At 43.7% G+C, this 24,041-nt stretch overlaps 1 protein-coding gene and 1 pseudogene across 2 annotated transcripts; one reads left to right on the top strand and one right to left on the bottom strand.

Moving 5' to 3' along the window:
* Positions 1-1,058: 1,058 nt before the first annotated feature.
* Positions 1,059-15,903, top strand: Cpox (coproporphyrinogen oxidase). Of its 2 annotated transcripts, none has more exons than XM_036203821.1 (7): positions 1,059-1,746; positions 4,358-4,501; positions 4,756-4,866; positions 6,118-6,259; positions 6,990-7,208; positions 11,334-11,438; positions 15,750-15,903. In XM_036203821.1, the coding sequence occupies exons 1-7, from the start codon at positions 1,224-1,226 to the stop codon at positions 15,799-15,801; spliced, it is 1,296 nt and encodes a 431-aa protein (XP_036059714.1). In that variant the 5' UTR covers positions 1,059-1,223; the 3' UTR covers positions 15,802-15,903. The 2 variants fall into 2 exon arrangements, with proteins under 2 accessions (XP_036059714.1, XP_036059713.1); XM_036203820.1 differs by lacking the exon at positions 15,750-15,903 and adding an exon at positions 12,149-12,726 and having other exon boundaries at positions 1,060-1,746.
* Positions 10,868-11,185, bottom strand: LOC118594052 (annotated as a pseudogene).
* Positions 15,904-24,041: the final 8,138 nt, after the last annotated feature.

Consider the following 24,041-nt stretch of genomic DNA (forward strand, 5'->3'; position numbering starts at 1 on the left):
CAGACGAGTTTGAACCACGCCTACCGAGTGTCTATTACTGCTCTAGCCAGAAAGGAAAGCTTGTGGGGAAATAACCATTGGCTTAGATTGTTTTTTTGCTAGTAGGAATTAAAATCACCCCGGATAGTAAAAGGGCAAATGAGCCCTTCCGATATTATAAAACATGTTGACGTTAACATCTGTGTCTAGGCACCATCTAGCTTGGCACAAGCCGCTGACTATTCAATCTGCGAGCTCCTGAGACCCTCAAATTTTCAAAGCTTAGGGCTGTGGAGAGAAGAGAGATCCAGGAGAGTAAACTGAGGTGTGCATGTTTTCCCTAGGATTTACTAAGGAGCCCACTATTTACTTACAGTCTTTCCAGAGCTCTTTGGGTAAGCTTAGCGCTTACCCAAAAAGGACGAAAGGGCACCCCCCCCCCCCGACCTGTAGCCAGGACTAGTCTGCAATCACTGTTCGTTATTTTAAGACAGAGGTGTCTCTGTGTCTGCCCGTTTGTCCTCAGCCTTCCGGTCCCACCTTTGGGTGAGTGAGCAGGGTAATGGAAGGTAGTGTACGTGACTAAACGGCACCTCTTTTTCTTTCTTCTTTCTTTCTTTCTTTTTTTAAATTCAGATTTTTAAAATTCACTTTTACATACTAACCACAGATCTCCCTCTTTTCCCTCCTCCTGCCCCTCAGCCTTCCGCCCCTAACTGATCCCCCATTCCCTCCTCCTATAAGCTAAGGCTTCACAGAGCCTGGTACATTCAGTCCAGATGCAGGTCCAAGCCCCTCCCCCTGCATTAAGGCTGTGCAAAATGTCCCAACATAGGTAGTGGGCTCTAAAAAGCCAGCTCATGCACCAAGGATGGATCCTGATCCTGCTGCCAGGGGGCCCCTTAAGCAGATCAAGCTACACAACTGTGTCGCTTATGCAGAGGGTAAACGGCCCCGCTTATCAGTCCTAGCACTTCCACAGATCTTCACGTAGGACCCACCTCAGTGGGCGGGGCAGAGTCTTATCTTCCAGTCCTGGAGCAGTCGGGCGGGTGCAGGTGGCGATACGACAGGACTACAGTTCCCAGCATCCTCCACTCCCGCCTGCTGCCTGTCGGCCTGTGGCCCACACCCGCAGCGGCTCTTCCAGGCTCCGGGTTCCAGTTGCGGCGAGTCTCGATCTCAGGATCCCCCGGGGACTCCGGCGGGTCTGCAGGACCGGCGCTGTCCAGTCCCGGCGGGACATGGCCTTGAGGCTGGGCCGGCTAGGCGCGGGCCCCTGCTGGCGCGCGGTGCAGGGCGACTATGGACGGCTGCGCGCTTGGTCCCCGCGCGGTGCGTCTGCTCGCGTCTGCAGGCTGCCTGGCACCGCTGGTACCCAGGCTCGCCGCGGGCTGGGCCACAGCCCCTCGGCTGGAGGCGGGTCCTGGCTGGGGACCGGGCTGGCCGCGGCGCTGGCGGGGCTGGCGGGGCTGGCAGCTGCCGCCTTCGGGCACGTGCAGCGGGCAGAGATGGTGCCCAAGAGCTCGGGGGCGCGAAGCCCCTCGCCTGGCCGCAGGGAGGAGGACGACGACGAGCTGGCTCGCCGCTGCAGCGCCTTCATGACCTCGCCAGTGACCGACCTGCGTGAGCTGCGGAGGAGGCCCGAGGACATGAAGACCAAGATGGAACTGATGATCATGGAGACCCAGGCCCAGGTGTGTAGGGCGCTGGCACAAGTAGACGGGGTCGCCGACTTCTCTGTGGACCGATGGGAGAGGAAGGAAGGTGAGCAGAGGGCCCTCCTGTCACCTACCGTGGGATGGAGTGGGCACCAGTTGCAGTTTAGAATTGGGGTTAGGTTAAAGTAGGCAATACCCACTGGGGATGATCTATTAGAGGGGACACCTTTTTAAAAAATTATTATTATTGTATTTGTGTTTTAATTTAACACTTCTGCCATGGGTTCCCCTGTCCTTCCCCCTCCCGCCCCCCCCCCCACCTTACCCTCATCCCCTCCCCTCCATTCCCATCTCCTCCAGGGCCAAGACTCCCCTGGGGATTCATTTAAACCTGGCAGATTCAGTACAGGCAGGTCCAGTCCCCTCCTTCCAGGCTGAGCAAAGTGTCCCTGTGTAAGCCCAAGGTACCAAACAGCCAGCTCATGCACTAAGGATACGTCCTGGTCCCATAGCCTGGGTGCCTCCCAAACAGTTCAAGCTGTTCAATTGTTTCACTTATCCAGAGGGCCTGCTCCAGCTGGGACACCCTTAAAAAAGACATTGAGCAGGGCGGTGGTGGCACACACCTTTAATCCCAGCACTCGGGAGGCAGAGGCAGGCGGATCTCTGTGAGTTCGAGGCCAGCCTGGTCTACCAAGCGAGTTCCAGGAAAGGCGCAAAGCTACACAGAGAAACTCTTTCTCTAACCCCCCCCACCCCCCCAAAAAAAGACATTGAGAGAGCCGTGTGTTCTCTGCTTGCAGATGTGGACTCAGATGTGCCAATTAATGTAGGACAGGCCACTTCAAAATATTGCCAATGTATAATTGCACTTTCTATAGGTTTATTAGGGAACATTTGCAGGCAACAAAAAGGAGCTTGCATGTTCAAAGTGTGCTACTAAACAGATTTTTTTCCTATACTACATTTCATCTGCTGGTTAGGGTGCATTTGCCCCTTGCCCTATAGAGGCAGAAGGAACACTGATCCTTCACCCTGAGTGTCTACTAAACTCCTTGTGTCAAGAATCTCCCTACTTTTTTTGGGGGGGGGAGGGTTGCAGAAGAAATATTTGGTTGGTGTTTCAGTAGCTCTTACCAAATTAAATACATAAGATTTCTTGAAGGAGCCTTTAATCCCAGCACTGAAGCAGTGGGTAAGATGGTGTAAAGAAGAGAGAATCAGGCCGGGCGGTGGTGGCTCACTCCTTTAATCCCAGCATTCGGGAGGCAGAGCCAGGCGGATCTCTGTGAGTTTGAGGCCAGCCTGGTCCACAGAGGGAGATCCAGGACAGGCACCAAAACTACACAGAGAAACCTTGTCTCAAAAAAAAAAAAAAAAAAAAAAAAAAATTCTTGAAGGAAAACATTTCCTTAGAGTCCTAAAATACCTGACATTCTTGTTGAGTCATGTATTGGCGGCCATGTTCCCTAAATATTCTCCCCTCCCATCAAGATCTTAAACTTGAGGATTGCTGACCTTTTCCCAACTGGAAATATAACACCATATTGTCAACACATTTTGAGCTGTGATGCTATCACATCAGTGTTAAATGACATTCGGCCTGATCCAGTTTTCCATCTTGTAATGTTTTCAAGTAAAGGCCCCTAACCCAGGACACAGTCTCACATACTATCTAGCTAGCTCTGTAACCTTTGGAAGTTACTGTTTTCTTCCCGTGTTTCGTAAGTTATGAATATATGTAGAGTGTTTAGAATGTCAGAAACATGCTCAGCACTTGAAATAAAAATCACTTATTATTCCCAACTGTGAGCTCTTGGATATGTTGTCTTGCTTCTCTTGAGTTGTTCTCATTTGGAATGTTCAAGGGTTGTGTTGGATCATGCCTTGACACAAACACACTCTTTCACCAGCTCTTAGAAGTAAAGCAAAGCAGACATTAATTTTTGAGAAGCAATGGTTTTGGGTGACCCTATTGTCTTGAAAAAAAAATCCCATTAAACTCATATACCTAAATAGTTATATATGTTTTACTCAATTTAAGATTCTGAATCCCCGCCAGGCAGTGGTGGTGCACACCTTTAATCCCAGCACTGGGAGGCAGAGGCAGGCAGATCTCTGTGAGTTCGAGGCCAGCCTGGTCTCCAAAGCGAGTTCCAGGAAAGGCACAAAGCTACACAGAGAAACCCTGTCTCAAAAAACCAAAACAAAAAAGAAAAAAAAAAAAAAGATTCTGAATCCCTTAAGAGTTTGAATAGCTACATTTAAAAATTGCATATAAAAGTTAAAGGTAACAGCAGGTTGAGGGAAGAAAACGTGAAGCAATATGGAGTTCTTGTATTCAGTGCAAGTAGAACACTGTTTAAATGTACCCACTCCTGCCTGTGACATTAGCTTTCTATTTTATGAATAACAAATGGATTCCTTTTAGTGATGTTTGAAGACAGAGTTCTTTGTGATTGATTAGGCAATGGTGTGAGAACACAGCAGAAGCAGTCACTTCAGTGGTTTGTGTCTAGGTTCAATGTTTGCCTGGTATGAACAGTTTATGACGGAGAGCTAAGCTAATCATCCAGTTTACTGCACATTAAAATATATGCTATAGATGGTTTTGGGGCTAAGGCAGGAAGCGAATGCCTCATGCTGCTGCGTTCATGGGAAGAGTTGTTTCCCATTTGACGGCCCCCTGCTCTGTGCTTTTCTGTTCCTGTGGACAGGAGGCGGTGGCATCACCTGTGTGCTTCAGGATGGGCGTGTGTTTGAAAAGGCTGGGGTGAGCATTTCTGTCGTTCATGGGAGTCTTTCTGAGGAAGCAGCAAGTCAGATGAGAGGCAGAGGAAAAGTCCTGAAGAGGAAAGATGGTAAGAAGTCGGGTTCCCTCTCCCTTCCTTCCAACTGTTTTCCCGCCAGTTTTACGTAAAAGTAGTAGCTCTTCTGGGACAGCCGTTGGATGCATATGCCCAGTAAGCATGTTCACATGCTTTCACTGTGAAAATTATGTCTTCAGGGACAAGTTACAGAGCGGCTTATGATAATGGATTCAGAAATCACAGGAGAGTAATTTGTGTCAAACCAGGAAATTGAACGTATCTCACTATGTTATTTCACTTTCCAGGTAAATTGCCATTTACTGCTATGGGTATAAGCTCTGTGATTCACCCCAAGAATCCTTATGCACCCACTATGCATTTCAACTACAGATACTTTGAAGTTGAAGAAGCTGATGGTAAGCCTCTCGAGAGGTACCCTACCAAAAAGTAAGAAATGAAGCCAGGTGGTGGTGGTGCACGCCTTTAATCCTAGCACTGGGGAGGCAGAGCCAGGCGGATCTCTGAGATCAAGGCCAGCCTGCTCTATAGAACGAGATCCAGGACAGGCACCAAAACTACACAGAGAAACCCTGTCTCAAAAAACCAACCAAACAAACAAAAAAGTAGGACAAAATTACTATGCTTTTTAGTAGTATTGCAGAGGCTTAGTCTTGGCAGGGTGTAGAGGACCTGAAACGTAAGGATGACACTGATTCTCTCCTCCAGTGTTTCCTCTATACAGAATGATTTTGTGAACCAAAACTTGAATCCCAACACAATATCCATTCCTTATTTCTGAAACTGAGAACTTGCCATTAGGGCACACACAAATATATGTACTCTGTGTACAGCGCATGAGGACCTAAGTTGGGATTCCCCACACTTATTTAAAAAGCCGGGAACTGGAGTCTAGGCTGGAGGACATCTGGAGCCAGTCTGTGTAGCTAACTGGTAAGTTCCAGGTTCAGTGAGAGACCATGACTCAAAACAAATACAATGGATAGTAAAGTGATTAAGGAGGACATCTGATGTCAGCTGCTGGCCTCTACACAAGTGTACATGGATGCATATGCACCCATGCACTGCACACACACATTTTATACTCACACACACACACATAATAGCTGGTAACTGGTATTGGCAACTTATGGATAAGAGCAAGTACATGAAACAGTTGTCCTTACATGGCAGATTGCTCCCTTAGCGTGTGCTTTCTCCCTTTATGGGGCAAATGGAATGTGCCAGTGGCTTTGGGGTGACTCCTAAGAGTGGGATCATCAGACTCTCGTGCATTGTTTTTATTAACTTCATGTGTCTGAGGTAGACGTTGCTTTTTCAACTAGCGATCTAGCTGAGATATTTGAGCTGTGTGATCCTAAAGTTAAGCCAACGTTGAGATGCACAGCTGGGACCAGCTGTAGGGACTGCTATTACTCACCATTCTCTCCCATTTCCCTGCCAGCTGCTTCTCTCTCACTAATGTCCTATCTCATTTTCTTCCTGTCTTTACATCTTGCCAGCCTCAGCTTTACCAGCTGTCAGAACCAAATTTGGTTCAATGTTCCTTGGCTGTGACCTATTTCCTGTCAATAAATTAAGTTGCTGATACTACCCCTGGTGTGCTCGAGTCTCCCGGTAACATTGATTCAGCACCCTTGCTTTGGCAGGTGACACGCACTGGTGGTTTGGGGGTGGATGTGACCTCACGCCAACATACTTGAACCAAGAGGATGCTGTCCATTTTCATCGCACTCTGAAGGAAGCTTGTGATCAGCACGGGCCAGATATCTACCCCAAATTTAAAAAATGGTAAGCTGTTGAGATAATATTTTCGGTAATCTTTTGTGGGCCTTATATTTATCTAATGACCATCGAAAGAGCTCTCTCCAAGTTAAGGGCTATTTATTCTACACGGTTAGCATTAGTAAGTGGTGTCTTAGGAGACTTGTTTGGTTAGACAGAGGACAATGGCATCCCGAGTAGGCTGATGGCTTCTTGTGCTGGCTCCTAAGGGTAGCCTTTAACACAGATGAAGACGTTCTGTAAGCATTTCCTTCTGCCAGCCTCCCCCGAACCCAGCTGTACATGCTTTAGAGACCTAAAGTTGTTTGCGGCATCCTGCTTTTGGTGAATGAAGACTCTGTGACACGTAAGAGCTCAGGCTCGCACCAACTGCTGTCAGTGTTAGGGGACCCTCACCCTCTGCCTCCTGCAAAAGCAACAGTGCCCCAGTGGGTGGTATCACCTGTTGTAGGAAGTAGGGAGCCGTGCTGTACTCTTAGTTTATTCGCTGAAGTTCTTAGTGTGCCTTATCCTTAGACTGGCTTGTTTTGAGTTGCCTGGTTGCTCCGCACTTGAGAGTATATGCATGTTCCCCACTGGTAATATCCTCAGAAAATCTGGCCGTAGTTTCATAGTATAGAAGATATTGCTGGTGTGAGTCAGGGAGAGTGCTTTGAACCTAAGGGCCTGTACCTATTTCCATGTATATCTCGTCTTACCTTTTTGGTCCATGATTTAACTCTGCTGCATGTTGTAGGTGTGATGACTACTTCCATATAGTGCATCGCGGGGAGCGGAGGGGCATCGGAGGCATCTTTTTTGATGATCTCAACTCTCCGTCCAAGGAGGAAGCATTCCGCTTCGTTAAGACGTGTGCTGAAGCTGTGGTTCCCTCTTACGTTCCCATTGTGAAAAAGCACTGTGAGGACACTTTCACCCCTCAGGATAAGCTGTGGCAGCAGCTGAGGAGAGGACGGTGAGTGACCCAAGGATGAACATGAACTGTTTGGACAATTACAGAAGTGGGGCGGCCCTGAGAATAGTGGCTATTGGATTGCTTTGGTCAAATACTTTATAATTCGTCATATTAATCCACACTGTTAATTTTGTTCTTAAGTAGGTGAATATTGAAAATGCATTTACTAGCATTGTATAAATAATCAACATCACAAGGTTTACTTAATTCACACACACACACACACACACACACACACACACACACACACACACTCATGGTAGGCACATGTGCCATATAAGGTAAGTACTTGTGGAATTTAATTCTCTTAATTTCCTAGTGACAGTTTCTGTCCTTCTGCTAAAATGAAAGTATCATTTAATTTTTTTTCTCTGCTTACAAATTTATAGTCACACTTTAAAAAAATTCATCTTAAATATTTTATGAAAGTGATTTTAATACAAATTATTCATTCTTAGTGATAACCTTTACTTCTTTTGGACCTCTTACTGTGCATAGCCCCTGTATAAGGTGTTTTGTGTCTGGTTTTCCCAGGAAACCTGTGGTATACATGGCATCATCAGTTCACTAATCATAAGGTGTTCTTAGCAAGTTAATTCCTTTGCCCAAGATGACACAGCAGTCTGACAGCATCCCAGATATGACACTGAACTGTCCTGTGTGTGCTTTTCGCCCATACTTACATACGCCAGCCACTGACCTTGTATTGAACTTGGTGTGTATTATAAGTTTAAAGAGAAATGCTTGTATTTAACTTTCTGGGTTTGTTTGTTTTAGTCACACACGCACACACACCCTCATGCGCACGCACACCCACCCCAACATCACCACACACATACACAACTGTCAATTATATCCTTTCCATTCTGTCCTTTAGATTTATCTTGGGTCCCCCCAAGGTTAGGTATGGGCCTGACTACAGAGTAGGCAGGTATAGCATAGATGTGGTGAAAAGTGGCTCATAGTTCAGTAGGGAGGACATTGCTAATTAAAGCTGTGCTTTATTACTGGACATATTCAGTATGCAAAGCTTGAAAGTTTTAGGGGTCCTCCTTAGGTGAAGCTTTTACCATTTACTATTACACAAAAGGAGAATATGTTTTCTTTTTTGTTTGATGGCAGGTCGTTCTGGGAGTTCTCTGCTCTGTGTGTATCATTGCCTATCTGCTCTCTTTTGAGTTAGATAATGTGTGAAGTGCTAGATTAATTCCTCATGGTTTAGTATGTCACTAATCTTCAAATAAAAGCTGTCACCCTTATCTTGGGGTTGGGAGAGAGCAGTGGACGCTGGGGCTTAAGATAACACCTGCATCATTGTAAAGATGCCTAGTGCTCGTACTGGCTTCAGTTCTCACTCTGTATTCATAACTTGTTATCTGTATCCTTTGCAGACTTCTTCCCTCCCCCACCCCTAAAAAGACTGTCCCTTTCCGGAGTCGTCGGATTTCCTTTTGACTTTGTTGTTTTGATTTTATCCACTCTCTTATTTGAGCATCTCATCTAGTTGGTTGTCTTGGTTACTGCTGTCCTCTTAGCCCTTGAACTCTGGTCTCCTAGTCATCTTTCCATAGGAAAATAGGAGCTAAAAATCTGAACTAACTTTTCTTTTATTCTTTTTGAGAAAGGGAGGACAGCAGGATAGAATAGAGGCATTTGAGAGATTGGAGAGGTTCTTTGCAGCCTGTGGATTATAGGAACATCAGCAGTTAGATGCATAGGAAGCACCAGAAAGGTCAGGTCCAAGTGAAAGCTATGAGCGTCAAGGCAGATGTTGAGCAAGGAGGCATCCGACTCCGAAACAGCACAGAGGCAGGCTGGCTACACAGTGCATCTTGAGAATTCATTCCTGTATAACAGTCCCAGGGATAGGTCTTCAAACGTGTTGTAGAACACGCTGGAGAAAGGCAATGTCAAGGTTGCTGAAAGGGAAATCCTTTCCCGCAGATTCAGGGGTGAGGTTTTGTTTTTGTTTTTAATTGCTTAATCTGTCGAGACAGGCAGAAGAAGGAATAAAATAGTCATTAGTGCATGGAAGCCAGTTAGTGATAAAGACGATGGAGACAGAATCTGTAGATAGAGCTGCTGAAATTGTTACGGGTTCTCGGACAAACTCCCACACAAAGCTTGTCTTTCCAAAAGTGAAGTACTAAGGATTCTAGAGGTGATTTTGGTTTGTTTGTTTCGTTGTTTTGGCTTTTGCTGTTGTTGGGCTTAATGGCAGCAACCTACGCACTAAATAAGAATGTCTGGCCAGGCGCACGCCTTTAATCCCAGCACTCGGGAGGCAGAGCCAGGTGGATCTTCATGAGTTCAAGGCCAGCCTGGACTACAGGTGAGTTCCAGGACAGGCACAAAGCTACACAGAGAAACCCTGTCTCGAAAAACCAAAACCAAAACCAAAAAAAAAAAGAATGTCTGAGGGAAGTTTGGACTGAGAGTAGTTCCCAAGTGAGCTGAGAAATGACTGAAATGGGGCTTTGTAGAAACTCATACATCTGAGTTCTTTTTAAAAACAAATAATTTATTCACTTTTATTTCATTTGTATTGGTATTTTGCCTGCATGTATATGTGAGGGTGTCAGATCTTGGACTCAGAGACAGTTGTTAGCTGCCATGTGGGTGCTGGGAATTGAATCCGAGTCCTCTGGAAGAATAGTCAGTGCTCTTCACAGCTGAGCCATCTCTCCAGCCCTCCTTCTGAATTCTTTAGGACAGTAGAAATCACAGTTAACTTTACAGCAACTTTTAATACTGTGATGTTTAAGGCAGAAGCAGATGCTTAGGCTAGGTGGATTTTAAATCTGTTTTCCTAGCAGTGAGTAGAAAAATTGGACAGTACAGTGAGCCTAACTTTAGTTGGTACCAAAGATGTTTTCATAAAGAAAAGAAGAGCTAAAGCTAAGCAGTGAACTGCAGAGCAGTGGCCTTCATAGCGATGGCTGTAAATAGAGGAGGATGAGCGGTCCCGTCTCGGGATGCTGTGAACTGCTTGGAAAGGAGCGGGGTCGGGGCCGTTAGTGGCTGTTAACAGATGGCTCCTTGCTTCGTGGTACCTGGTCCTTACCTATGGACGTTCAGCGCTCCTCGTGTAGTACTGTGAGGTACAGTGAGATGCAGCCCTCTTTCTGAAATGCCTTGGGCTGCAGTGAGGACCTGGGCTGTGTTACCCAGGAAAGAAAGCTGTTTCTTTCTTCATTGTTGTGCATGGCTGGTCCCAGTTTCTGTTAGTACTGTGTATTCATGGGGAGCATAACCTTCCTGATTTGTGATGCTCTGTGCTGAGCACACTCTGTATCCCATTGTTCATCGGGTAGAATACCCTTTTCTTGATGCTTTCCAGAGGAGACGGCTCCCTGGTGTGAGCTGCTTCTGTGTCCTGGCTCCCAGCTGATGAGGGGTCTGGAGAGAAGCCCCCTCCCAGTGTTCCTTAGGTATTTCTGGAAGGCTTCAGTCAGCACACCCTTACTGGTTTGTTGTTGTTTTCATTTACATTACTTTATTTGGAAATGTTTATTACAGTACAGCGAAATGAAACTCCAGAGACAGTGGCTGTTGTTAGTTTAGGCATCATCAGTTTATTATAAAGGGAGGCATGGGAATTACCTGCATGATGTGTGGTTCAGACCGTCAGCGGAATGGGCAGCTTCATGTGACACCGTTTCAACAGTGATTGCAGTCCACATACTTCCCAAGAATGTCACCATCTCTAAATAAGAAATAATCCTTGTCATCTAGAACGGCTTTGGTGCCTCCGTCTTCTGGGAGAACTTGGTCTCCAACTTTGACACCGACCGGTTGAATCTCTCCACCCTTTCCTTTCGTACCTGATCCCACAGTCACTATGGTCGCTTGCAACAGTTTTCCTTGAGACTTTTCTGGAAGCAGAATGCCACCCTTGGTTACAGTTTTGGTGGCCCTCCTTTCAACCAATACATGTCAGAGAGCGGCAGACGCTTTCTGAAAGTTTGTCTGGCCATGGCTTGCGTGGCCACAGCTCAGACTCTGCACTTGGGGTCGCTGCTGCAAGGAGGGTCCCAGGGGCTGGCTCGGGACATGTGAATAAGAAAAAATAGACAAAACCAAAAAGACTCACATCCTTATTGTTATTTGATATCTTTATGACAGGTACGTAGAATTTAATCTGGTGTATGATCGAGGCACCAAGTTTGGCCTCTTTACTCCAGGATCCAGGATCGAAAGCATCTTGATGTCTTTACCTCTAACAGCCCGGTAAGGAGACAGTTCATCATAGTAACCATCCCCCCAGCCCCAATTCCTGTGCCCTACAGAATCTGCACGTTAACCCTGAACAGTGTCTTACCTACAGCTTCATCTATTTTCCTTTTGCTGATTTTATAAGAAAATCATGTGTGGATAAGGCACATCAATTGGATTCTATAAGAAGTGATAGGATGACTATCATAGCTTTGTGTATGAGGACCTGGAGAGAGCACAGGGAGCAGGAAGTGGTGCTTGAGGGTTTGAGGTTGACGTTGCTCACAGCCTGGTTTCTGAAAAGATACATGTGTAAAATTAAGCTAATATCTACCTATGTGTCATCCAAGGTTCTATACCTTATGAACCTTAGTTTATATTCAAAGTATATTTTGACATTAAGATCTTAATATTAGCCCAGATATACCTAAGACTTACTAAGAAATTTAATCTTTAAGTAGCAGATTTTCCCCCTTCCTTCCCTCCTTTCTTATCTGTCTATCTATCTGTCTGTCTGTCTGTCTGCCTGACTATCTGTCTGTCTGCCTGTCTGTCTATCTATTTTTAACAAGTGGGTGCAGGGCAGGGTAACCACAGTGAGATGAAGGTACAATGCATTCTTTTTACTTCTAGGATTTCATACTTCATTAGTTATGTATGTCATTTATTATGTCATTTATTGTTATTTTGTTTGCATTTTCTTGGTTTGTTTTGGATGTGTGTAGATGGGAGTACATGCATTCGCCCCCAGAGAATTCCAAGGAGGCTGAAATTCTGGAAGTCTTGCGCCATCCGAAGGACTGGGTACACTGATGCAGCAGACCGTTGTTCCAGGGCCTGGTGGACACAGGTGTGGTCTTCCTATGCTGCTGCCACTGTGTGGCAGGCAGTCCTCTGTGCCTTACTGTCCCAGCCTTCTGCACTCTGGGCAGCACTTCTGTGGTGGGTGGTTTTGGATCTTTTCCAGCTGTGGGGTGAGGTGGATGGTGATGGAAAACTGCCAGATTCATTGGATGTGAAACCCATTTGTACTTTTAGAATCATTTTCTATGACCAGTTAATTTGACATTGTGTTTCCAGGTCTTAAGATAAGGGAATTTAAGTACTATAATATGTTCCAGGAAGCTCTTCATGTTGATGGAAGTTTTAGTTTTTTTTGCCACAGAAATTTATCAGGGGATACATTTTAGCTTCATTAGTTCAGTCAGGTTGGCCCTCTTGGTAACTTTAGAATGCAATTTGAAGCCTGGTGGTACAGAGGCAGGTGGATCTCTGTGAGTTCGAGGCCAGCCTGGTCTACAGAGCGAGTTCCAGAACAGCTGCTAGGGCTACACAGAGAAACCCTGTCTGAAAAAACCAAAAAGAATGTGTTTTGAAGGGACATGTTTTCCTGTCATTTTTGAAGTTTCCTTGATGTAATTTTCATGTGTCTTTCTCTATAGACCAGAATATTATAAAAATACTCATTTTTTTATACAGATAAGTATTTAGGAGCACTTGAAATTTTCTTAAGTCAGTTCCTGCATTATAATTCAATGATGACCTATAGTTTGTGACTGTAAATGGCATTATTATTTAAATAAGAAACATCTAAGTGTTGAGTTTTTTTTGTGAAATCATAACTTGCTGGCATTGGGATTCTGTGTATTCTTGAAAGCAAAAGAAAATTCCTGGATTCTGATACTTAAAGTTTTATATTTTACACATTTAGGTATGGGAGTTTAGACTAAGAACAAATGCAAAACATTTTCCTTCTTTAATTAAAATGAATGAAGCTAGTCTAACATGTGGGTATTTTATACTTTTAAAAAAATGGACCAATTGAAATTGTCCTACTTTTCAAATAAGAGATTCCTCGACTTTTATCTTTTCTCTTAAAAGTCACGGCAGATTTCTTAGTGCATGGTTTATCTGTCTAAATAAGAATAAGACTGCAGTGTTTTATTTGATTCAAAATATATTGAATTTGTAAGGAACAATGTCTCATACATATATAAATATTATCCTGGAATATGTTGTGTGTATGTGATGGTGTTTGGCTCTTTTAGGGTGAGAAAAATCTACAGATTCTTCCTCATGTCTTATACAGACCCAGCTAATAAATTTTATTTTGAAATAAGACAAGTAAAGATTTGTATTCTTTATTTTATTGGAATGACTTAGGAATACCTATATTTCTCAGTGCTAAAACCATAGTTCTTTATTACTAGATGTTTTATCCAAGAGAAATATAAGTTTTGCATTTCATTTTCTTAGCAATTTTAGTAAGAATAGACAAAAACAACTCAGATGGCAAATTAGTAGGTAAGTAGATAAACAGTTAGTGACTTAACACATGCAGTGAAACACACTTAGCAACAAGAGATGAGTACCTACTGAAAATGCAGCAGTGTACCCGGCATCAGAAGCACCATGGCAACAGAAAGACGCCAGACACAAAAAGAACGTGCTGCCGAATGTCACCCAGGAACACTAGACCAGGAAGACTTTACTCAGGAAAGCAGGTCAGGGTTGCCACAGGCTGCAGCTGGGCAGCTGATGGTGTTTTCCGTGCTGTAACCGAGGTGACGATGGTTATTAGACGCTATACATTTATCAAAATTCATTGAGCTCAGCATTACAACATCATAGAATTTTCTTGTATCTGTGTGTAATATTTCAGTATAGATGAATTAGAAGAAAAACATAAGAACAGGTATTTGAATACACTGGTCTGGTTACCTTTTAAGAACTAAAAATGTCAAGCTGAGCATATGGTTCAATGGTAGAGCCTGTTTAGCATGCATAAAGCCCTGGGTTTGATTCCCAGAACTGGGAGGGAGGGGGGTGGGAATCCCACAGATCTCAGGCTGATTTAGTTGTATTTAAGGCTGGCAGGTGGTAGGTACAAGACAACATTGAAATTTTAAAATCCTAAGCATCTGTTTCAAATTCTTCAGTAACCACCATGGCACATATCTGGAAGACCAGTAACAACTGTAAACTTGAAGATCATTCTCTTGTTCAAAGTGAATGGCTCTTTCACAATTTCACTGATGTTATTCTAGGTTTATACACACCCACGTAGTATAAATACCTAACTCCTGTTGTCTTACAGAGGGCGCATCAGGAGAGCTATAAACACACAGGGACAAGTATCTGACTCTACCCCACCACGGTGCTGTGCATGCTTACATTATTCTGATTTCTGTTACCGTGATGAAATAGCAAAGGCTGGGTATTTCACAAAGGGCTGCTAAAAATCGAGGACCAGACAGCTCCGTTAGTTTCACTTCTCCTGAGGGTCTTTTTGGCTGGATTACAGCATAACAGAGAAGAGGGGAGGGAAGTGTTCATCTACAGTAGAGGCCCAGTGTGTGCAGTGCATATCTTTTATAATAACTCATTCTCATGAAAACCAGCTTCTGAGAAATGAGCCCTTTCCCTTTCCAGGGCTGTGCCCAGTGACTTAAGTACCTCACATTAGGTGAGATCACTTCAAATTTCTACCACCTTGAAATCCCTGCAGAAAGGACCAAGTCTACATTGTATGACCCTTCAGGAGCCAAACAGCAGAGGTCAGCTGTTGGGCATGCCCAGAACAGCCAGAGACTGTATTTCTATAGGATGCACCTTTTCATGTGTCTTTGTTAGGATTTAACAAGACACAGCTCACCTGGAAGTTGAGCAATGCAATGTGTGAGCTTGCCAGGACAACTCAAAGTTCCCTCCATATTGAGACAGTGGGTCATGATGCCTGCCATTGGCTCAGAACATGTACTCCATGGAACAAGATGGAAGCAGCGATGGGTTTTCTGCTCTAACCTCTCAAGTTATGAATTGTCACTTGTTCCACATTCAAGGGGAAGGGAATTGGTCCCCAGTAGCCTGCTTGCCTCCAAGCACTCTGGGTTCTTTAGAGTTGTTTATTTAGATCCCATTGGCACTCCCATACTGAGTATTCAAAGCAAGTCCTACAGAAAATCCTAAACTCACTGGACATTGAAAGCAGTCCATTGTTCTCTTCTGTGCTTCTTTTATACACTTTGCCTTTAGACTATTTTCTGAGCATCTTGGCAGTTATGCCACCTTGGACCTTCTGGAAATTTCTCTCTGTGCTTGGACTCTCTCGTGTGCTTGTTCATCATTCCTGTGCCTAGTTCAAATCTCTAAGAATCCTGCCCTCATCAACAAGTAGTCTCATCTACTTGTTCAACACATTTCTTATTTTTATTATCACTCTCATCATGGTAGTCATCCAGTGTAAATTTCGTTAAAAACAAGGTATGTAACATGGGGTTTTATTTACATGACTCATGAGTGCCTTGTTCATCCTTTGTGTTCTAGGTTTTTGCAGAATATTATGACCTCAAACTTAACATTGTATGATGAATCCTAATCTGTGAAAGCAGAGATGCAAGCAAAGGTCTGTCTAGAAAAGCCCATTTAGAAATTGTGATCCTGGAGCTGGAGAGATGGCTCAGCGGTTAAGAGCACTGGCTGTTCTTCCAGAGGTCCTGAGTTCAATTCCCAGCAACCACACGGTGGCTCACAACCATCTGTAATGAGAGCTGGTGCCCTCTTCTGGCCTACAAGCATGCATGAGGCAGAACATTGTATACATAATAAATAAATAAAATCTTTAAAAAGAAAAAGAAATTGTGATCCTGTCACAAATATCAGCTATGTGTTTGAAAGCCCACATTCTAAAATTTAGTTCCTCCCAAAGAAGTGCACCTATTAAGCTCTTATTTCATAATAAGAACCTTTAAATTAGTGAGGCTTAGGTGCTTCCAAATGCTTGACTAATCCCCTGCGTTCCCAAATCCCAGTCACGATAGACAACCTCACAAACCAGTTTCTACCAGTGGTTTTAACCCAAGCCCACACTGAGGTGTGCCAGCAGCACAAGGTAACCAAACTGCATTCCACCTTCCCATCAGAGTTCCTGGCTCAAGTCTACAAGTCAAACTCATTCAGCTGGTCTTTCAAAGTGTCCCTCACCTGCAGTCTCTTGTCTCTTTCACATTTCAGAAACACGCTTTAACATGAAACTTGGCATGATCTAACCCACCATATTCTCAACAAGGTTACCACAAAGCTGACCAGAGGAAAACAGTTGCTACACTGTCCTGTCATGGGTGATTTGCTTATGAAATTAACTTGGTGAGGCCTCGAACTGAAGTTCACTTTAGTAGTAAGTTAACACACTTGTAAATTAGTCTTCATGGTTATTCTTCCATGTTCAGGTGTGACTAAGGTCACTTCCATTTTCAACTGGGTAAGGCAGGAAAGGCCTTTTCATGATCTGTCCCATCTGGTAGCTACAACCTCCTAACAACAAGTATAATGTATGAATGCAACCCAATGTACCAAATTCTTGAAGTTAAGTTGTACCTTAACTTTTTTAAAGACAATAGGTTCTGTAAATATTCTTTGAAATATTTTAATTGTAGTGTCTCCCACAGTACAGCCTAGCAGCCTGTGTTCCATGTAGTCTTTATTCTATAAAGTACAGTTCCTCTTTTACCCTACTCATCACGAAAGGGTTCTTAAAAATAACACGTTTCAGTGATAGAGAGATGGTCTAGCTAGTTAAGAGCACTAGCTGCTCTTCCAGAAACCCAATTCAATTTCCAGGACCCACATGGCAGTTCACAACTGTCTGTAACCCCAGTTCCAGGGAATCTGGTGTCTTCCCACAGACATACATGCAGGCAAAACACCAGGGCAGATAAAGTAAATAATTAAAATACAGGAAGCACTGAACAAGGACCTACTTTCCCTCACTTTAATAAGGAACCGGACATATGCCATCTCCCTTATTACAGCCAAAAGCAGTCTTCTCAGCTGACCCTTGACCTGTGACTAGAGACAAGTTTACCCTGAGATCCCAGAATTACCACTGATTCACAGAATCTTTGTGCGGGATCAAGTGGTTGCTGTGGCATGTCATTAAATGTGAGGTTTGTTAAAGAGCAATTGATAGCTGGAATGTGTTAGGTGCCGTTGACAAAATTGAGGGGAGCTTTTTGAGGAGCTTTAAATGCCTGCAAGCTACCCTTGCGAGCATTTAGAGATGGGAATGTACAGCTTATGAGGGAAGTTCAATTTAGAAGCATAAATATACCTCTTGTTTCTACAAAGGTGATAACTGAGAAAGGGGAAGCAGATGAACAAGGACGTGAGAACAGTGTTGTAGGAAAGGAAGGCACCGGCTGAGCCAGGCCGGAGAGATGGACAGGGAGGACATCCCAGGAGACGAAGCCAAGAAACAGCTCATCTAAATGGAATAGGGAGGGAGAAGTTGAAAGGCCATGTGAGGCGTGACTGCAATAGGGTGAAACCTTTACAGCGGCTGTTTGTGGAGGAAAGAGAAGGTGATATTGTAGTATAGGCTCTGTGTCAACATGTTTGATCAGTTTGGAATTAATATTTTAAAAGCAGTTGTAGTACATTACTTGACGAGGTTTTCTTGGTCCTGAAAGCTAGGTAGCAATGATTGTCATTGACATGTGCAGTGTCTGCAGGGTCTTAACTGTGCATAAACATGATATTCTTGAAAGAACCAGTAGGTGGGGCAGCTTTGCTCAAGAAATGTGATTCTTGATTTTGGAGAGGGAGGTACAGGGGAGGGAAAAACACAGAAAATTGAGGAGGAAGGAGGAAGAGGGAGACAGAGACATGAAAAATATTTAGGGGAAGGGGGCAGAATAAAAGAAAGTGTGAGAGCCTCTGAAGCCTGTGCTTCCTAAACCACGCTTCTCTGGAGAGACTTCCCCGAGGGAACCATTCTCAGCGCGACAGACACAGTTTTACTGCTGTTCGTGTCTCATCACGAGGCTCCACCATGTTCCACGTCTCTCACAATCGCCAGGAACTTCTTTCCGCCCTTGCCATGGACTACAGTTGCAAGAACATTGCATGGTTGAAGCAAGGCTCTTGTCAGAATTCCCATAGGTCCCATCCTGGAGCTGATGTCATGAGAAAATGGGTGCCTTCATCTTCAGAGAATAAACAAGTTTAGTTTGACTTCTGATTAATAAACGGTCTGGCAGAAATGTTGAAAGACACTCATTAAATTGGGGGTGTCCAGTGGTATAGTTTCTGTGCGCCCACAGGGTGTCTTTGAATCTTTAGCAAGAAAAGAAAGAAAACATTTTTACCATTTCAAAGTCTCTATTTTTGTATGCAATTAAATTATTTCCAGCATAAATCATCACAACGCTAATTACCATTTAGAGGGAACTCATAGGTGCTATCTAAAAGCACAGAGAACTAAGGTAGTAAATAAAAATATAAAATATAGACATGTTAACCTAACTGAACTGGGGAACTTTAAACTGTGAATTTAGAACACATAATATCAAATAAGATAGAGCTATATGTAACATATCTGTTATAGCATGTCAATAAAGTATCACATAATCTATTAAAATAATTCAAATGGAACTATTCAGTAAAACCAAGAGGTCATATGTAGCAGAGACACAGTCCTTTGGAAAGTAATACATAGTAGCTACCCCAAGCAGGTACAGAAGTTTAAAAATGAGTTAAGTGAAATAGCCACATCCGAAGAACACAAAGGAAGAAATGAAAGAGTACTTAAATGTGACCATATAGAACTATGAAAGCTTGGGGCTGGAGAGATGGCTGAGCAGTTAAGAGTCCTGGCGGGTCTTCCAGAGGACCTGAGTTGAATTCCCAGCCACCACATGGTGGCTCACAACCCTCTGTAATGAGATCTGGCGCCCTCTTCTGGCCTGCAGGCATGCATGCAGACAAAGTGCTGTATACATAATAAATAAATAAATCCTTTAAAAAAAAAAAAAAAAGAACTAAGAAAGCCAAAGAACTACATGATGTAACCTCACTCACGCGGGAAAAAGTGCACAAACAACGAAATAGATGTAAGAAGAGACTAAACTGAAACACACTTAGAGCGGGTAACGTATTTTACTCCTGTGACAGAACAAACTCCAGAGAGTGACTTGCACATCTGTGTTGAGGGATTCAAAATAGCCACCTTACCCAGCCAGCCTAGGTGTCTGTGAACACGTGAACAGATTAAGGAGATGTGTACACAGAATGGAGTTTGCAGCCACAAGGAGGACGTAGTTAGGACAATGGCGGCAAGCGGAGAGCATCACGGTTGTGAAATCGGTTGGTCTCAGAGACAGTGTTTCATGTTTTCTCTCATATACAGGACATGAAAGGAGAGAAGGGGGGAATGAAAGGGGAGAGAGAGAGAGAGAGAGAGAGAGAGAGAGAGAGAGAGAGAGAGAGAGAGAGAGAGAGAGAGAGAGAAGTGAATGTGGCCACCGTGCTTGGCTTGTCAACAGCTTTTGACGCCCATCACTATGTACAATGAATACAGACAATGATATTCACTGAAAAGGGAAAGGAAACAACTTCAGAGGCAGAGATCAGAAATAGGGGACTTTGTAAAAGTTGTCCAGAACTGTGGACTCTAACCCAGCTCCTGTCCCCCTTTCTCAGGGGAACCTGGACTCCACTGGCAGGAGGCTCGTGGGTTCTTTTGGGCAGAAAAATAGTTCCAGGAGACAACTGCTTTACTCTTGGGCGTCCCCACCAAAAAGTGATGAGCTTTTTTTTTCATCCTCTAGCTCCCTCCAGAGTGTCTTATCAGTCAGTGTTGAGTGCCTTTGTATGCACTGTGGAGAGCCTTCAAATACGAGAGAAAGAAAAATACGCAAAGAAACACAAAAAAATTTGTAATTATATCTTCAGACAAATATGAGTTTAAACTTAATATAAAACGTGGGGCTAGGGGCCAGAGAGACGTCTGAGCGGTTCACAATGCTTACTGCTCTTCTAGAACATTCAGGATCTGTCCCCAGCACCCACACGGTAGTTCACAACTGTCTGTAAGTCCAGTTACAGAGGGTCCGTACCTTCTTCTGACCTCCACCGGCAACAGGTATGCACATCGTACACTTCCATACATGCAAGGTACACAACCATACACATAAAATAAATCCTTTTTTTTTTAAGGTGGAGGTAAATAAAAGGCTGAAAACACTTAAGAACAGTTGCTGTAGGGCAAAAGAGTAAATGGTGAAGTCCCGACTGGTGTTTTCCTTACAAGCCTCTACTACTATTTAACACTTTAAAACTGTTAATCTGTATGAGATTAACAGAGATTAAATTAAAGGCCTTGGATTTCTTTATGCCCTCCAAAACCCATTTTTTTTTTTTTTAGCACATGTAGATTTCTATCAGTTCGTGTTTCTTATTGGAAATGGCTTCCTTCCTGTTACAGTAATATTTTTATCATGAGCTGCCACCAGTTTATCAGTGTTCTGAAAGCCCTCTCTTCCTGTTGTTCATGACGGCTGGGATTCATTTAACACGAATTATCTCCCAAGTAGTTTTAGGCAGTCAGACATTTTCAGAGGAAAGAATTACAAGTTCTAAGGATCTTTTGCAGTTCCACATTTTTTTTTAAACCTTTGCTTTTGAATGCAACTTCTGTTCATAAAATTCGACCTGGTAAATCACAGCTTCTGTGTACCGCAAAGGACGTGGGAAGCGTATCTCTGAGGGTGGGTACTGAGTGATAAGAGATGTGTGACCTCTTGAAATGCTTCACTACTGAGTTTAGGGGTACACTGAAAACAACAACTGTTGGAAAACCTGACCACTCTTCCTGGGGTTATGTTTCCTCAGCACTGAAGCCCTCTGGCTCAGCCATGGAGGCACCTCACACATGCATGACCCACCACAGCTGTGTTTCTGTAGAAGGGAATTGGAAGAAGCATATTCTGGCTCTTACAAGTCCACCCCATGTCTTTCTCAAAATATATTTTTATGACAAATTGAAAGAGATGCTATCTAAATAGTTTCAAAAACCTCCACGTCCTTTTCTTGGCCATCAGCAGAAGAGGGAAATGAAAGGAAACACCCTTCCCAGCTCCTCTTCCGTGCCTTCCAGATTAGAAGAAATCCAACAGAAGGAATGAGCCAGTCTGGCACACAGAGGAGACGTATCCCATTTACTGAGAAGTCACAATATGTGGCCTGTCGCTCACTCTACTCCATTACTTCATGGTCTCATTTGTGTGAGATGCAGCATAGATGAGTATAGGAGATTGAAGGACACTTTCTGTGTAGGGCAAATGGGCCACAAGATAACTGTTTCCTCTTGAGATCTTTGAGCCTGCTCTGCATGTTGCTTCATGGTTTGGTTTTTGCTTTGGCCAGGGTCTTATGTGGGCAGGCAGGGTGGAGTCCTCTTTCTTTCTCTAGCCTTGTGGTGACATTCTGAGCTCACCAGTATTTGTTCCTCAATTTTTTTGGTGAGTGTTTTTCTGAAATCCTTTACACAGCTAGAAATATCCTTTGCTTCTTTCTCGTACTGACAAGCATAAAACAGTACCGGAATTTTTGTTAGCACAGAAAAGTAATTTAGAGTAAGAGGCAAATACAGAGACAGCAGAACATCATGTTTACTATGCTCACAACATCTGCACCCTCGAACGCTTCAATTTGCTTCCATCAGAAAATATATTGCTTACATAGCACTTACAAACTTCAGGTAGGGATGCCCAAGCAAAATTCATTTTCCCTTTCCTGCATGCAAATCAACTTTTAATTTCAAGTATTTATTATTATTATTACTATTTTAAGATAAAGTCTCACTCTATAGCCACACTAACCTAGTACTCACAGGCTTGCCTTGCACTTATTACAATCCTCCTGCCTCGTCCTCCCAAGTGCTGGGATAATACACGTGACCAAAGCTTCATTTTTTTTTTTTCTATAGTGATTTTTTTTTCTTGAGCTGAGGATCGAACCCAGGGCCTTGTGCTTGCTAGGCAAGCGCTCTACCACTGAGCTAAATCCCCAACCCGTGTCTTACCCCTTTGTGGTTTGATGTTTAATCCCATAGATTAATCCCAAGATTCTCTGTTTTATTAAAAAACTGTTTTCCCTTACATACATACTGGGATTTCTAATATATATATAAAATTTGTGTAATCTCCATGCCCCTTCCTTGAATGTTGAAAGTTAAAATATAGGTTATATAACTTCTTCAGTTGATAAGAATCCATTTGTTGAGATTCTTAATTTGTCCCCTTAAAAGAATTGTGATGACATATGATAGAGCATGAAATACAATGGAAGGAATTTAGTTAGACACGAGAGCCAGCAAAGGGAGCTAGAAGCGGGTCCTGATGAAGAGTGAGGCCAGTATCCAGACGCCCAGGCCACAAATTTGACTGGGCCAGATCCTTGCTGTCCTGCTGAGCAGCTACAGTTCATCTCTTTATACACGGATGGTCACAACCTACTCCTGTTAGGATTCTCCAGAGAAGCAGAACCCACAAGACATGCAGTGTGCATGCTGAGAACAAGACCAGTATGAAGGAATTGGCTCACATGTGGATGGAAGACGGCAATTTCCATGTCTGCCATTGTGTTTCCCGGCAGATTCCCTCGTGTGTGGGAAGAACAGTTGTAGTTAGAGTTTTCCTGCCTGGCTCACAGTCAGGACAAATTTCTCTCACTTGCCAGGCCCATAGATGCTCAGACCCAACCAAGTAAACATATAGAAACTTATATTGCTTACAAACTGTATGGCCGTGGCAGGCTTCTTGTTATCTACTTCTTCTATCTTAAATTAACCCATTTCTCTTAATCTATAAATTGCCACATGGCTCGTGGCTTACCGGTGCCTTACATCTTTCTTGTCATCTCCCTCCCCAGCCTTCCACTTCCCATAATTCTCCTCCTCCTTCTCCCGCCTACCCTATCGTTCCTGCCTGGCTACTGGCCAATCAGCACTTTATTTATTTTAACCAATCAGAGCAACACATTTGACATACAGACCATCCCATAGCACTTCCCCCTTTGCTGGAAAACTCTAACAACAGACAGTCCTGTTTAATTTAGAGTTTCCACTAGCTAGATGATTTCTAAAGTCAAACTGCTTTCCTCAAGGTCCACAGATGAGGATGTGAATCTCTTTCACAACCACCCTTGCAGGCCCGGGAAGATGGTTCAGTAGGGAAAATGTTTTGGTATAAACACTGAGACCTGAGTTTGAATCTCTAGCACCTACATTAAAACAGGCTAGGGGGGAAGAACCAGAAGAGTGATTGGACCACTCTCCAGGTTCAACGAATGGTCCTGTCTCAGAGAAATAAGGCAGGAACTAACAGGACAGTCCACCCAACCTCCTCCTCTAGCTGCTGCATGTGTAAACCCCAACACGTGCTGCCTACCTCTCAGGCACACAAGCAAACTTTAAAAAAATACACTAGAGTCTTGCAGCTGCTATGGATGTAGCTCTTGACAGAGTACTCACACAATACTCATGAAGCCCTGGGTTTGATCTCCAGCACAGAATAAAATCAGGTACAGTGGTACATGTCTTCAGTTTCAGCATTCTGAAGGTAAAGGCGAGAGAATCAGATGTTCAATGGCCAGCCTCAGGTACATAGCAAGTTCAAGGCCGGCCTGGGCTTCATGAGACCCAGTCTCAAACAAAACAAACCAGGAAAACAAGCAAACAAACAATAAGCAAAACAAAACAATACATTCACGCCTTTTGCATCTACAACAATGAGCATTTGATGACAAATCTGGGCACTGTGCCCTGTAGTGGATAGCCAT

The sequence above is a fragment of the Onychomys torridus genome, chromosome 12 (genome assembly GCF_903995425.1).
Source record: "Onychomys torridus chromosome 12, mOncTor1.1, whole genome shotgun sequence".
NCBI classification, from domain to species: Eukaryota; Metazoa; Chordata; class Mammalia; order Rodentia; family Cricetidae; genus Onychomys; species Onychomys torridus.

Excerpts from the sequence above, each read along its gene's own strand:
- Cpox (XM_036203820.1), top strand. The coding sequence starts at position 1,224 with ATGGCCTTGAGGCTGGGCCGGCTAGGCGCGGGCCCCTGCTGGCGCGCG. Across the intron at positions 6,260-6,989 it reads TACCCCAAATTTAAAAAATG|GTGTGATGACTACTTCCATA; the intron begins GTAAGCTGTTGA and ends TGCATGTTGTAG. Across the intron at positions 7,209-11,333 it reads CAGCAGCTGAGGAGAGGACG|GTACGTAGAATTTAATCTGG; the intron begins GTGAGTGACCCA and ends TCTTTATGACAG.